Source organism: Caenorhabditis briggsae (assembly GCF_000004555.2).
Source record: "Caenorhabditis briggsae complete genome, chrX, whole genome shotgun sequence".
In the NCBI taxonomy this organism is placed as follows: Eukaryota; Metazoa; Nematoda; class Chromadorea; order Rhabditida; family Rhabditidae; genus Caenorhabditis; species Caenorhabditis briggsae.
This window is the reverse complement of record NC_013491.2, coordinates 3,498,046-3,513,637: the sequence shown is the minus strand read 5'-3', so window position 1 is coordinate 3,513,637 and position 15,592 is coordinate 3,498,046. Positions and strand designations below refer to the sequence as shown.

The 15,592-nt window shown below is 38.3% G+C and overlaps 3 protein-coding genes across 3 annotated transcripts in view; 1 reads left to right on the top strand and 2 right to left on the bottom strand.

Annotated features, from left to right (window-relative positions):
* The window catches only part of Cbr-grk-1, a gene marked incomplete at both ends in the record, with an annotated part of 9,840 nt that extends 7,328 nt beyond the window's left edge, over nucleotides 1–2,512 (bottom strand). Inside the window, 5 exons of the mRNA XM_002643704.1 lie at nucleotides 1,188–1,315; nucleotides 1,368–1,469; nucleotides 2,002–2,107; nucleotides 2,273–2,372; nucleotides 2,461–2,512. Coding sequence (XP_002643750.1) covers nucleotides 1,188–1,315; nucleotides 1,368–1,469; nucleotides 2,002–2,107; nucleotides 2,273–2,372; nucleotides 2,461–2,512 — 488 coding nt within the window. The remainder of the gene's footprint in view (nucleotides 1–1,187; nucleotides 1,316–1,367; nucleotides 1,470–2,001; nucleotides 2,108–2,272; nucleotides 2,373–2,460) is intronic.
* A 2,145-nt stretch (nucleotides 2,513–4,657) lies between these two features.
* On the top strand, nucleotides 4,658–9,596 carry CBG01946 (the record flags this gene model as incomplete). Its single annotated transcript, XM_045238994.1, has 9 exons — nucleotides 4,658–4,787; nucleotides 4,873–5,093; nucleotides 6,056–6,271; nucleotides 6,554–6,703; nucleotides 6,791–6,865; nucleotides 7,526–7,811; nucleotides 7,862–8,024; nucleotides 8,384–8,477; nucleotides 9,360–9,596. The coding sequence occupies 9 exons, from the start codon at nucleotides 4,658–4,660 to the stop codon at nucleotides 9,594–9,596; spliced, it is 1,572 nt and encodes a 523-aa protein (XP_045091983.1).
* A 741-nt stretch (nucleotides 9,597–10,337) lies between these two features.
* On the bottom strand, nucleotides 10,338–12,935 carry CBG01945 (the record flags this gene model as incomplete). Its single annotated transcript, XM_002643702.1, has 10 exons — nucleotides 10,338–10,457; nucleotides 10,642–10,713; nucleotides 10,760–10,931; nucleotides 10,973–11,079; nucleotides 11,125–11,221; nucleotides 11,267–11,337; nucleotides 11,381–11,455; nucleotides 12,267–12,432; nucleotides 12,479–12,675; nucleotides 12,720–12,935. The coding sequence occupies 10 exons, from the start codon at nucleotides 12,933–12,935 to the stop codon at nucleotides 10,338–10,340; spliced, it is 1,293 nt and encodes a 430-aa protein (XP_002643748.1).
* Between the last annotated feature and the right edge of the window lie 2,657 nt (nucleotides 12,936–15,592).

The following is a 15,592-nucleotide window of genomic DNA, read 5'->3' as shown; positions in this document are numbered from 1 at the left end:
AGTGGCCGAAAGTGTTTTTCAACGTTTTTTGTCGGAGATAAAAGCGAAAAAAATCCGGAAAAATTGTCCGTTAAGAAAGTCGCGCCGCTCGCGTGGCCTAGGTTTCTCACTGAAAATCCTCGTCCCTCGGCGGCACCTTTTTTTGAATTTTTTCCCTTTTCAATGGCGTTTTTCAGGGATTTCGGATTTTTTTTGAATTTTTTCGCAATAATATTCGGAAAATAGATAACTTTTAACACAATCTAATGCAATAAAAAATTTGACCGGAGTCCCCCTTTAATAGCTTGGTTCTGCGAAATTTGAACACTTGAAAACTTACTGAATTTGCTGTCAGAAAAAAAATGCGAATTTGGAAATGCCGATTCTGAGTATTATTGAATTTGACTACCAAATTTTCTTTGAAAGAAGCCCAACCGGACATCCAACTTTAAGCTCAATTATCTCGATTTCTATGAAAGCTATCAAAATTTTGCAAGCTGATAAATTATTTATCATAATATTACCAATATTTTATCAGTTGACAAATTTTTGACATCTTTTACAGGAATCGAGATTATTGAGCCCAAAGTTGACAGTTTGTGTGGGCTTGTATTAGAAATACGGTATTTTGTATTTTTCTGATTTTTCATATGTTGAAATTTGCTGGTTTAAAACTTTAATTTCCAAGTACACAACGATTTTTTCTTGTGTCTACGTTTTCAAAACTACTCTATTCTTCCCTTATATGAAACCAGGTCCAATTTCTGTCTAGAAATATTTCATCTGGATCCTGTTTTACCTCTGTGCCTGATTTACGGGCATGTTGTTTCATTCAAAAGCTCTCTCTATCTCTATCCGTCTCTGGAAAAACATCTGCCTCCGTGTTTTATTTTTTTGTTGCAATCCTGTCTAGACAAAACTCGAAAAACATGCTGACAAAATTGTTTCCGCAACCTTTGTACACTGATTACTAAAAATGTTGTAATCTGTTATCAGTTTGTTATCAGTTAACAAGATAGCTTGGCCGGAATAAGAAGCGTGGATTTTTCGTTCGATTACGAATAAGGTTACTACTACTCATTTTTCTCGATGTTTTTATTATGGAGAAAAAAAACAAAATTCTGATTATCTCGAGTATTCGTCGAACAACAAAATTCGGTTAGGACAAAAACAGGGGAAAATTGTATTTATTGCAAAACAAGTCTCACCTATATGGCTCCGAAAATATATCACTCCTCGGCTCACTGTCATGTGTTGCCGAGTCTGCCGTTGATATACATGTTGATATTACCTCGTCGCTCAGAAAGGCACACCACACTTCCTCATCTATTGAAGACTGGAAATGAAATTGTCAGAAAATGAAAATATTTAGGGTAACAAAAACATACCGATAGATCTTGATCGTTTTTTGATGATAGGAGGGCTACGATTGCCGACGCTAGGTCCCTCCTGGATTGCCCATCGTCGTCTGATGTTTCATACTCTTCTACCTGAAATAGTTTTGACCAATTTGACTCCAGGAAGCTTCTTATTTCTAGTAAAATGCAAGAAAAACCCCGCAAATGAGTCGGAAATTCTATTCCATAGCGGTTAAAGAACGCCTTGAGAAGGGAGAATCATTGGTTTCTGGATTTCATTTTCTTTTCTAGCCGCCTACACACTTAGAATCAATCCAATTAAACATTGTTTCTCAATTTTCGACTCTGTAATTTAATCTAAAAGTGGGTAAAATATGAAGAAGCGCTCCTAATTAGCACGGATTCATTGAAACTTCTTCTCTTGTCAAAAGTACTCTCACATGCACATGCACACATGTACAAACATAAACGGAGAGGAGCTGCGAAAAAGAGCCGCTTCTCATCCTCCCATCTCACAAAAACCGCCGGTCCCGCCTTACTAATAACACGAGCGTCCAAGGAGAAAAAAATTGACACCTAATGGGACGAGCTATCTCTTGCTGGATGGGTCCTCAAATTTCAGGCGCAAAGAAAAAAAAATAAGAGAAAAAAGCATCTTCCTCACCTTCGTTTGAAACTGACAGCACTGATGATATTGCGGATTTGTCGCCTGGCAGAATTCGTGAAATAGCAACTTGCCGATAGGTTGCTTCTCAACGACGAATGCATAACTGAAAAGGGTACACCAAATAATTCATCGCCTTCCAACATATATATGCATTTCCGGTTCTCACTAAGAGAAAGCTATACATGAAAAGACTAAATAAAATATTGAGAATAGGTGAACTTTATAAAAAAATGTTTGAGCAAAAAAAACCTACTCTGGTTCCGGTGGTGGTTCTCCATTTTCCTTTTTCTGTGGTATGCATTCTGTATAATGCGGAAACTGTAGATAATTTTTCCATTTTTTACTCTTCCCCTTTTTCTGGCCACCACCTGAAAATTCAATTTTTTGCTTTGTTATTTTTTTCCGATTTACCATATTATTGTCTATTACAAAAGTAAGATGAATAAGACAACTCACTTTCTCGTGCCTTGATATAGACTGTATTGGCGACGATGTTTTCGATCTCCATAATCCTATCGTGGCTGAGCTAGGCAACAAAGGCCTGCTCCGGTGGTGGACGACGATAGTCTGACAAACAGAATCGTTGTTGGTTTTCACGGGGGCCCGAGATATATCTCGGGGCCATACACACAAGTAGTACAAGGGCGGAAGGTCAAAATAAATATGAAGAAGTAGATGAAGAGCAAGACGTGGATGGATTGGTGATGATGAAGACACGGCAACGATGTAGAAAAAGAAGAAGGAGAAGAAGTAACAGATAAGAGCAATATAGTAAAATAGGGCTTGAGTCGTGACTAACTGGGAGGGGCCAATGGTGCTGCTTCTTCAGTAACGGGGTGTGAGAGAAGAGAGAAAGACGAAAAGGGTGGCTCTACGTGGTCTGCCTTAGGAATGCGGCAGAGCCCGTCGCTAAAACGAGGGCCGTCTCGGCAATAGAGCCCGACGACGGGTCACTCTGTAGGGAGAAGAAGACGGGAGGGGTGCCCACTTGTAAGCATCGCCACCGCGACTGATTCTTCTCTCTCTATTCTAAAAATGGAGAAAGGAGCCGGAGAGGAGCCGGAGAGGAGTCGGAGAGGAGTCGGAGAGGAACCGCAGAGTAAAAGGAGGATATGAAAAGAGAAAAAGCGAAAAATAGATAAAATAAAAAGTGAGGTTCTATTGTGATCCAGAAGTTTAAGGAAGGAAAAAGAGGGAGGAAGAGGAGGATGCCGCTGGAAAAGCGCGCAGTACACGCGTGCGCGGACCGGCGGATAGGGCCTGCGTGTTGTCTAGCTGAACCGCGAACATGTTTTCTCTGCGGCCTCTTCGCCTCGGCCAGTGTCGCCGTTTTTGCCTGTGCGCACCGCGGGGGCCCCGGGGAGGCCGCCCGATGCCTCTCCTGCCTCACCGCATAGCATATACACGATACGCGCACTCTACACACGCGACCCTCCACTCGTTCTCCTCTCTCTTTTGCAATTGCCAATGTCTCTGTGTCGCACTCCGCATTTCGTTTGGTCTCTCCCCATTTTCTCCTACTCCTCGTTTTTCGCTTTTTCGCTTTTTTTTCCGCCACAATCAATAAAATGACAGCGGGCATCTGCATCTGTGCGCGAGTGAAGCGTCACAGGACGAGTGAAAAAAAAATAGTACACGGCTTTTGAGAGGAAACGACCCAACTTCTGGCCACCCCACGGATGACCGGCGACTGAAGTTGGCTCGGACGGCGAATGATACAATTGGAAAGTTGCGAATGAAGAAAAGGCTTGGGGGAAAGGGTTCACAATGACCAGCCGAGTGCACGCGCCCTCTCGGACTCTCTCGCTTGTGTAGCGCCCCAAAAATGTTCCATTCGCCCATTTTGTTCGTGTGCGTGTTGTCCTATTATATCTAATTTTACTAGAGATACACGCACATATATCCTTCTCACGAAAGCCGTGCCTAATCCATTAGTAAATTTTATTTTGGCACGCGCTGTCGCCCCTCGTGTAAAGTTTTCTTTTTTCCTTCTGCCAATGGAGCACTACCAAAAATCTTGGAGCATACACCAATTGTTGTTTGAAAATGACCACTACTAGAGCAAGACGTTTGTGTTAGATTATTCTGTCTGCGTTTTGCTTTCTTCTTTTTCCGCCATTTTGTGTTCTGTTCGTCGTCGTGAAATATGACAACTTTTTAGTTGGTTCCCTACTTTACGAAATTCGCCAATTTTCCTATTTTTTGAGTATTAACTTATATAGCTATTATTCGCAATTTTAAAGGTGAAAGGAAGAGGAGAAAAAAAATATCAATGCGGTGAAAATGAAGACAAAAAGATGAAAACTGATCTCGTAAAGCAATATGACAAACTTTTGACAAGAAACAAGACGAAAAGTGTAAGCCCCAACCGTTTTCCTATATACGTGCTGTAAATCGAAAACAAAACCGAATTCGTCAAGAAAACGAAACTCGATGAATCACTTTTTCAATATATCCGTCCATCTATCACATTATTTCCTTTGCGTGGTTCCTTGCCATTTTATGATTTATATGAATTCATATTTATGAATACCAGATGGAGCAGTTTATTTCAAATAATATCATGGTGAATTATTCTTTCTTTGCATTTTCTGTGAAAATCCCGCGCCCTCACTTCCTTCTCTCAAAAAATGATGTTTCAAATTTCAGGGTGATGACTGAAAAGATTCTATTCTACGTATACCGCGACTCTGGAACATCATCAGAAAGCCTCATCCGTTCTCTCGTAGAAGAACTCAAGAACTTTGTGTTTAGTGGTCGAGGAATTTCGTTCACTTCAAAAGGTTTGTCTTTTTTTCTTATATCTCTAGGGAAAATACGACAACGATTGTCATAAAGAATGAGTTCATACATCTTCTGTATTGTCAGGATACTCGGGAATTCCACTCCTTGGGGAGCTGCACATTGACTCGCCCGAAGACGACATTTGGAAGGTTCTAGCGGTTCTTTTCAAAATCAGTGCTATAGAAGAGGGACTTATTTTTAAAGTGCACACCGAGGACTACGATCGGAATCCGTTGGTTGTGGAGGCTAGAAAAAGCGACGTGCTGCCGGACTGGGCCAAGACAACGAAGATTTTTGCGGAGAATGTGAGTTTCAACTTTTTAAAATTTTTTTCAAATTTCTCTATTGGTCATTTTTTGAAACAGCTGTGTCTACAAAACCAGCCACAAACCAGCACATAGAATTATTCTGATTTATTTCCTCAAAATATATTCTACATACGGTACCTTTTAATAAGGTATACAAAAACGTATTACATGTTCGAAGTTTGGTCATTTTCATCATTTTCAGGATTTTGGAGCTTGGCTGCCAAGTTTCGGATCATTTTAAATTGTTCCGAGGTTATGAAACAGACCTAGATTGCAAACTTTGCATTCCCAGAATTTTTGAAAAGTTCCTAGTTTTTCAGTTATTTGCTGATTTCTGAGGGACACCTACCTTTTTTCACCTTTTCAGTAAAAAACACGAGAAAATAAAGTGTCCTTCAGAAATCAGTGAATAACTGAAAACAAGGAATTTTGAAAAATTATGTAATTACGAAATTATCAACCTAGGTTTGTTTTAAATCCTTCCAAATATTCAATGTGCTTGGAAATTTGACAGCCGAGCTCCAGACTCCTGTAAATGACCAAAATAGCCGGAAATCGACTCAACAATCGGTTGTTTTATATATTTTTAAGCAATACTGTACATTTGAAAACGTGCTTTTATTTTTATAAAATACTGTTGCGCATGTTCTACTGTAGCCGTTCGCCCACTATTTTTAGCATAACTTTAGCTATTTTTGATGCTTATCAAAAGGTTCCAATCGTATGAGTTGTATGAGTCAAAACAAACATTGACCATGAATGTTCATACAAGGTGAATAAAAAGTATATTCATATGACTCACCTGTACATGTTTTTAAAGCTTCATTTTTTCCAAAGAAATCAGTTTTATCTAAAGTCTCATTAAATTTCATAGCAGCTTTATTATCTATTCTTTCCCTTTAATGTAAAACTATCACTTCCATTCAAAACCTATGAATTCTAATCTAATCAAATTATAGGTATTTGGCATGAACGGCGTGATTCATCTAATCTCACCGACAGTCACCGAAAAGTTCCCGAAGCGTTCGCAGGTCGACACACTACGTGCAGTGCCAAACAAAACTAGGAATATTCTGGTTACAGAATCGCTTAGTGAAGTAAGTCTGGGGGATAACCGTTCTTTTTTTTTTTTGAAATCCGCTACACCTAATTATATGACTGGTTTTGGACAACCTGTCGGGTCGTCTGTTTTTTTTGGGTATACTGGCGTAATGATCGTTTCTGAATAGCTTTCCCATTAACGTTCACTATATACCAATTCATGCATTTATTTTGAGTAGTTTTCGCTTCCCCTCTTCCAACCCATTCTAATTCGATAAATGTTCAATCATTGAGGCGTTATGTGCGTATGCTTTCAAAGGCGTCGCAATAGAAAAAACACCAGAAGAAGCGTTATGCATTTGATACTTAAAAGAAACCCTCAAAACCCATGTCTCTATATATTTATTCATTTTCAGAAGCTGAATTCGGCGGCTTCGAGAAACTTTGGTATGCATAACACCAGCATCAATGTGCCCGCTTCAATGGCGTATGTGGCCCGCCAGCGTCCGGATATTCTAAGTCTCGCTATCCGAGAGTTCATCGGATTGGACGAGAACAAGATCAAGGTGATAATTCAGAGAGAAAGATAAATGGAGAGATATTTATTTATCAGCGTACGTTGTAATCTAATCCAATCATCCATGTTGTTTCAGGAGCTCGAGAAGAGACTCGCCGACGAACAAGATCGAGTGATGATTCATACGAGCATCAATGATACGGATTGGAAGGTAAAAAAAGAATGAAATGAAACTATAAAAGAGTGGTTGCTCTGAGAGAGAAGAAAATGGGGGGTATTTCACAAGAAAAGCGCTGCTGAGTGCCGTTTGGGGACTCAGATTTCACGCATATGGGTACACAAGGAAAAAGAAAGTCGACAAGTTTTTTGTCAAAAAAAAACTCAGAAATGAGGTTTCTAAGGATAGTTTTTCAATTTTTGAGCTGAATTATGAGATACAAAAATTATCAGTAAAACTTGAAAATTCCAAGTTTCTCAATTTTGGAAAAATACGTAAATCAAACTAAAAAACCTAATTATCAACTAACGTATTTCCTCTAGTAGAAGCTCAATCGAACCGTCAATTTTGAGCTCATTTGTCTCAATTCCTGTAAAAGACATTACAAAAGTGACATTTTGATAAATAATTCATCAGGCCGAGTAATTCATCAGGCCATAAATTACCTCAATGTAAAAATTAGGGGTCCTTCTATCCCAAGTTTTACGGTAAATCTTAACTTTGGAAATTTTTAGCAGTTTTATTTTTTCTTTCGTGTTCCTTATAGTTTTTGGGCAGAATTCCTCTCTGAAATTATTTTCTAAAGTTTCATTCTAGCTAAAAAGTCTATAGGTTTTGAATTCTACATCATAAAATTTACTAAAAATTTTCAAGGAAGTCACTGCCGTAGCGGATATCGAATCTCCAACTGACATCGTCTCTCACCGTGTCTCCCTAGCTCTACTAGCTTTTGATGAGAAGCATGCTTCAATTCCAAATGGAGTTGCAGTACCAGTCAGTGGCCTATTCCAAAAAGTTGGCGATCGCTTTGAACGCGAGCATTTGGAATCGCTGCGTGCTCAGTTTTTCGGAGCACCTCAATCGGCCACTCACCTTTATCAAACTGCAAAAGCTTTGGTCACCGGGAATCACATCCAGGAGTGCCGTAAAATTTTTGTTGGTGTGTTTCAACATGAAAAAGTTAAAAAATCAAACAAAAAATCGTTGCAGATGAAGGATCAACCAGCAATCGAGAATCAGACTGCTCCGCCAACGAGGAGGATAACAGCAATGTGAAATATGCGAAGAAACAGGTGTTCAAGAAAAAGAAGAGGAGTGGAAACTACGGAAAAAAGCGGGAGCTTGCGGCGATTATCGACCACTCTATTGCTCCGTAAGTTAGGAAAATTGAGATTCATATATATCTCATCTTGAGACGGCATGTCTCGAGATGTGGCGCAAAATCAGAAAGACAGAAGAAGTAGGACTAATGATGATGTCAATGTGAATATGTAGAATAAGTGACTAGAAAATTACAACAAAAAAATTGTCGGTTCGTAAATTGTTTGGCAAAAGACAGAAACACACCACATAGGCTAATTGACCTATCCTTGAAACTTTGTGTCTGGGTGAAAGTGAAATTGGCCGGAAACTACCAGTGAGGTGGAATAGAACCAAACATCTTCTGGCCTCTGTCGGAATTGAAACCTGGATGATGATGATGACAAATTGAACATAAATTTTCACTTTCAGCGAACTGCCGAACGAACCGGAATACCAGCCGCCCGACAATTCGGCGTTCTTGAAAAAGTTTGAGCGAGCGGTGAACGGTGATGATTATTATAAGGTAGGTATAATAATTTCAAAAAGCAATTATGAGACCTATGAGGTCCGGTTGGCCGTTTTTTGTTTTTTCTTCTGGAATGATTGATTTGAAAGAGAGTAAATAGAAAAAAAGGAAAAGTTGTCAATTGATGAATTTGATCGTCATATGACACATTTTTGATAGCTTTCATGAGAATTGAGATAATTGAGCCTAAAGTTGACGGTTTTAGTGGGCTTCTAGGAAAAGAAATACGGTAACTATGTAATGAACAAAATTACTTTTTTTAAATTGTTTTTGCACGATTATAGCTTTCATTAAAATTCAAAACCGTGAAAACATAATACACACTAGAGAGATTCTCAAATTAAGAAAAAAAATAATCACTGGGGTAAGTTCATAAGAAATAACAAAACATATTTAGTATAGAAGGTAGCATTCTAATTTATGAGCTTTACATCATGTGGTTTTTGTAGTCAACATTTTGAAATAGTCATTTTTTGAGAACAATTCAATTCGTGGATTGAAATACTTTGAGAAGAAATTCCCGCTGAATTTCGTAAGCTCCAAAACTTCAAAATGATCATTTCAACAGAAAAATTATTTAACATTAACAGAAGTGTCGAGTCTCTGGACTGATGGTGACCTAGGGCCGACCAGGGCAGGTAAGGATTTAGTAAGTTCGAAGTAGAGGAGGTTATGCTCTCAAACAAACTTTGAAACCCTCAACAACAAAGAAAAGCTAGTATCCTCAATTTTCTCTGAAAATAATGATGTGATCCATATGATCCTTGTGCCATTTGAGCCCCCGGAATCAGAACTTGTCAGCGAAGATCTCCACACCCTATTCATCACATGCACAATGACATCGTACTCCAATTTCACTTGTATATACAAATTTTTCAGGCCTCTTCTGACGAGTACTCATTGGGTGAGGAGGAAGATCTCGACTTGTTCATGGCAAAACCACGTAAGAAGGTGTTAGAGGAGATGAAGAACAAGAATAAGATCAAGTTGGGGATCAAAGTTGCCGAGAAGCTGCCTACAGTAACCGATGATGAGGAGATTGATGTGGCTGATATGCTTCGTGCAGCACCGCCGATTGCGGATGCCGAGGATTTTGAAGATTTCGATGATATTTGAATTTTTGAGTTTCATATTAATTTTTTTTTAAAATTATTTTCCATTTCTACTGGGACCTTTTTAGTATTTTATTCTTTCCTAAAAAAACATGACCAAAAAATCTCCATAATATATTCTAGCGCTTTACTTCTCCTTAATTCTAACTACACAATGCAAAGGGTGCTCATTCTTAACAACTCAAAAACTTGTATAATTGATTACTTACTTGCCTTTCATTGTGAAACACTTACACTTCTACTTGGTGCCTTTCTTTTGTGTCTGCGCCTGCCTTTTGTGTCTTCCAGAACTTTCTGATTCAGCTTTCAATTATTTTCCCTTCTTTCAAATGTTCGATTTCTTTCTCCCTGTTGTATTATAGATGCGTGGTAGTCTTCTTCCTTTTCCGTATTGCTCTTTTTTCGACTCTTTCTCTTTTCAATATCTGCTTGACACCTCTTTTTACTACTAACCCGATATAAATGTTTGAGTACTTGAGAAGAAAAAAGTTTTATTTTTGCAAAATTTGCATCCAGTTGAATAGGTTTTATGTCCCCGAGATGGCGAATAGCTTTTGGCACAACTAAAAAAAACATGCTAGAAGAAGCGAAAAGCGGGATTCAAAAAATAATAGAAATCAATCAATAAGTTCAGGAAAATTTGGGTAGGCAACCCGTGCTCGGCGCCTCTATCAGAGGATAGGGTGATATTGAGGAAACAACGGATGGAAGCTACACGGCCAGATAGGTTTGAGGACTAGCTCGGCTACACTCGGATCAACGGAAGGCATGTGTGTTCTCCGATCATTTGGTAGCCAGGCATGCAGTCGCATTTGAAACTGCCAGGAATATTGCGGCAGATGGATCCCGCCAAACAGCCGCCGAGCTGAAAGAAGAGATTTAAAAACATAGTCAGACATCTCTCAGAGGTCTCGTCATTCATAGTTATCTCACTTTTTTCTCTATAGAATATATATTTTTCTTTTTTTTCCAAAAAACAAAAAATCATTTGGCCTCTAGGGATCATATGAATCTAAAACTAGATATTCCAAAAAAAAAATACTACCAACCTGTTCGCGTGCGTCCTGAGAAAAAGCGCACTCGTCGATGTCCTCACAATACGTGCCATTTCCTTGGAAGCCCTGAAAACCAATGATTGTCCTATTAGTCTCCCGTGGGAGTACCAACCGTGTTACACGAGCATTTAGGTCCTCGTTTCGAGTCGGTGCACGACGCGTCCTTATGACACGGATTGACAGCACAGAAACGTGCAAAGTCACGACATCGAGGGCAACAATTGAATTTCTCATTGTACACCCAATCCTCATCTGGACAGCCTGGTGGTTCACACGTCGCGTATCTGGAATTGAAAGGTAAAAAGCCGGGGTTTTTTATGCTTACTCTGAGGAGCACTCCACTTTGGTATCCCAACACTGACACCGATAACAGTCTCCTGGCCAGAACACTTCTCCATGGGCATTTGCGATTTTGTGATTTTCATAAAAGCACTAAAAATCCGAATATTAATTTCAAGAAGCCTTTTTAGTTGGTACCTGTTCTCCACAAACCGGACAACAACCACCTTTCTTTATCATTGGATTCTTGCAAGTCACTGCCGGGCAATCAATCGCTCGGCAAACGACATCATCTCTGGAACAAGGCAAGATGTATTTTGTTGAAGATTTATTGAAAAACCTGGACAAACAAGTGCAAATGTTGCAATCCAAAATTTTGGTTTCATTGATCATGAGCAATTCATTATTGACCTAAAATATCGATTTTCAATATTTCGAAAAGGGGAGGCGGTACCTTGCATCCATCGAATCCTGGAGGAGAGACCACAATTTGCTCGAAGAAGATTTCGTCGGAGTCCTTGAATGTGGTCTAGATGTTAATGTTAAAGATCAGCTATTTTGTAGTACCCTTTACATGAGCTCAATAATCTTATTGCCTATATTAGAAGCTCGCCTTATACGTTTTGATTGAGATCTATTATCTCGGTTCCTTTGAGAGATGGCGAAAATCTGTCAACTAAGAAAATGTTGGTGATATTATGGTAAATAATTTAACCGTTCACCATTTTTGATATTTTTTGCATGGAACCGAGATAATCAAGCTCAAATCGCACATATAGAGGCAAATATTTCACTTCATCAGAAAGCCACTCTTGTAGTTCAGACTCAATTGTCACAATTGCCGAAAATATAAGAAAAATGACTGATAAATTTTGAAGGATAAATTATATATCATAATATCACCAATACTTTATCAGTTGATAGATTTCTGATGTTTCATAAAAACAGAGATAATTGATCATTTCCAATATTATCGGTTCATTTTTATTCTTCAACCGCCCCAATTCGAATTTGCCGATTTTTCTAAACTTCGAAGTTTTCCTCAGTGATCCCACACCTATTACTATTCACTCAACTTGAAAGCTTCTATCCTCGGGAAAAATTCTAATCAGCTTTTCCATATTCCCTTCTCTTCCAATTGTCACTCAAAGCACTAAAACGTGACGCGCCAAATAGCCAGAATAAATTAGCATTCTATCAAAAGCAAACGTAACGTATTTAGAGAAAAAGGGAAGAGAAAAAACTTAATGAATGGAATAGGGGGATACGAGTTTTTTTTTCTCATCTTCTTTTCTCCTTCGAAACCGATCAGAGATCTGAGTAGAAAATAAATGACTCACATGTTGGGAGCTTTTCTCGATTTCTTCGGAATACGAATCCGCATACTTCTTCTTGGCACCACCTTGCCTACATTTCTGTCCAATCGGCCAACCAGAGCCGATTCCAAAGTCTATTGGTTGTGCGCCTTCCCAATTTTCCACTATTTTAGTTTTGGCATGAACCAGACTGAACAAAAAAGTCAAACTTAATTTATAAATTAATTATCGATTACCTGAGCTCTAGGTGGGGCTCGAATCCAGCAAAAATCTCATCACACGCATCGTAAACGTGGATGTGATTGTGTTGGAAGGTAACAATCAAGTCTAGGATGGGTCCGATTTTTCCAACGCTGTCGAAATCAATGACATATCGTTTCATCCAGTTTCTGGTCTCGATTTTGGACTTGCTGATTGGTAAAACCATGTACAGCTGGAAAATTTTTTCAAATTCAAAAAATTAAAGTTTTGTCTTACTGTTTTATTGCGGAATCCAATTTCCAATCGACGCTCGCTATTCTGAGCGATGAAAAAAGTTCCATTAGAGCTCATATCAAATGTGGCAGCGAGCCAAGATTCACCGAATGACAGGAGATTCATGTAGTGGGATAACATAGCAGGGCTTTTGTCAATGTTGCATTGTCCAGTTGTTATTAGGAGCAGAAGAGGGATCACTAGATGGTGAGCCCACATTTCTCTGAAAAGTAAATACTGAAATACGGGAGAATTGAAATACGTGAGAAAAAAAAATAGAAAAAAAATAATTACAGAGTCTGATAAGAATTAACTAAAATAATTACAGTCTGGCACAAAAAAAACTTGGCTAAGGAAGGAACAAGTTGCTGTTCTCACTTTTGGCATCCTCCTACACCCCAAAATCTAAAAAAATGTGAAAAGAAGATAGAAAAAGATGGATATCAGAGTTCGGCGTGGGGGGAAGGAAAAGTTTTTTTTTTTCCAAGGGACCAGGGGGGTGCTCCCTCCAGATGTCTGCGGATGTTGTATCACATGGGGGTGGGGAGGACCCGTTTGAGTGAAAAGGCGTGAAATCAAATCGTGTGGGCATTGTGAAAATGGGTAGGAGGTTTTGAACAGAACAATGGGACAAAATTAGTATCGAATGAAGTAATTGTGAGTTGAGAGGTAGAACAATTACACTCTAATAAAATGAAACCTTTCATTTGGAGCTAATATATCTCATTTCGTAAGAAAGATATCGAGAAGTGGTCAACTTACAAAATATTGATTGTAATATCAGAAAAAGTTTGTTAGTGAACAGTTTGTTAATGGAATCAAGATAAATTGATATAAAGTTAAAAGTTAGAAGGTATCATTTTATTAAAGGGATATCATTATATTGATGGGTCACGGTATGTCAATCTTGTTCTGAAAAAAAAATGAAAATTTTATCTTGTAAACTTGATTTTTAACGCTTTAGTATTGGCATCTTGGAGATCTTTGGGGGTTTCGGCATAATTTTAAAGGAGGGGAGACATCAAAATTTTCAAAATTTTTATTTTTTCTCAAAAGAAGTAACTCTAAAGTATAAGTATAGTTTTGTAATTAAAAACCAGAAAAAAACACTACACCGACGAAAAGATGCTTTTTTTTTCTGACCGTAATTTCCTCACTCGTTTGCTGCAGCGGCGTCGCTTCATAAGACAAATCAACGCGGTCGTCGCCTCTCACACGCGTGGTGTAGTGGGTACGCTCTAGGTTAGCATTCAGAAGGTCGGAGGTTCAATCCCCGCTGATGGTTCCCTTTTTTCTTAGCTTGTCTCTTTTGGATTCAACGTTTGGAACTCAAAATTTTTGGAATGGGAATTTTCGGTACGTCAGCGTGCCGTCAAAGCCTAGCTACGAGATAAGAAACACTGTTGAAAATAATACCAGTTGAAAGAAAGACGAAACGGCAATCGGAGAAAATTTTTTTTTCATATTTTTGAAAAACACGGCCACTGACAAAATAATCATTCGGCTGAACCGGAAACTTACGAAAAAAATCTATTTTATATGATTTTTACAATAAATTACAAAAAACCGTTTTTTAAGTTGTAAAGTCGTTTAAAATTTGGAAAAATGAAGTCGGAAAATAAAAAAATATAAAAAGTTTGCGCGTCGGATTGCGTGCTTTAGGTGCAAACACCGCGACGGCAAATCACACGTTCCCTGAAATTTTCCCCGAAAATTTTGCTGTCTGGCCCCTTTTAACTTGGGAGCAATTTTAGAGGATCCACGACACTACCAACTGATGCTACACAGTCAAAAACTAGACCGATGGCACCTATGGAAACCCTTTCTGAAAGCGTAAAGTCTAAAAACAATTGAAAAAAATTTGTTTGAAATGTATAAAAGCTCCAAAACTACTCATATCGCAGGCAAGCCCTTGATTGGCGTTTAAAACTAAAATTTTTGTATTTCACAAATTTCACAATATTGTCACAAAACACGAATGACCAAAAATATATATGATCGAACAAAAAAAAAACCCGAAGTGAAAATTTTTTTTTGTCCAACTGATACATAGAACAGACTCCTTCTGTCCGTGAGGAAATCGAATTTGTGAACGGACCCTCTCACGCCTTTATTTGCTCAGAGCAAAACGAAAAGAAGAAAAAACTCCTTGACATTCGAAAAGCCTCTTTTTTTCTCAATTTTTCGTCTCAAAATATCGTCTTCTTCAGAATACAATAGATGTCTAAAACACACCGCTAAATAGATTTTAACGTTTTGAACAGTAGATTGAGTGAAAAAAGGAATTCTATTCTAATAAAAATGGCGGGAGGAAGAGAAAAAAAAGAAAGAAAATAGAATAGTAAAGGAGTTGTAGAAACTTTTTTTGCGTGCCAGAATAAATGAGATTTTTCTGGTAGTCTTTTTTACTCACAACTTCCACTCATTGAGAGTGAAGAAAATTCTGATTAGGATTGTCAGGAGACTGGAATGTAAAATCATGACCATTGCAAAAAAAGGTGTTCAAAAATTCAAAGCCAGCGAAGCGAATAATTTAGAATTCAAATCAGAATCCCACACTAGAAATCGCTTGCTACCGAGGAGGGCAAAGTTTAGCATCCGGAAATGCTAAAATATTTACCCGAGAGTATTGGAAACTTTTGATATTGCACGGAAAGCTATAGCATTTGCTGGATAATTCATCTTCATTAAAAATGGGAAAGATGAAGTGGAAGAATATAAAGAATGCAAAAAAAAACTAATCTACATTCAAATATCTTGGAACATGCCCACGGCATTTGGGGTTTCCGGGAACACATAACAGTCGAAACTGCTCGAGGGCAACCAGAACACACTAGATTGGAAAAAATGAAAAAAATACATTTATAAATAACTCG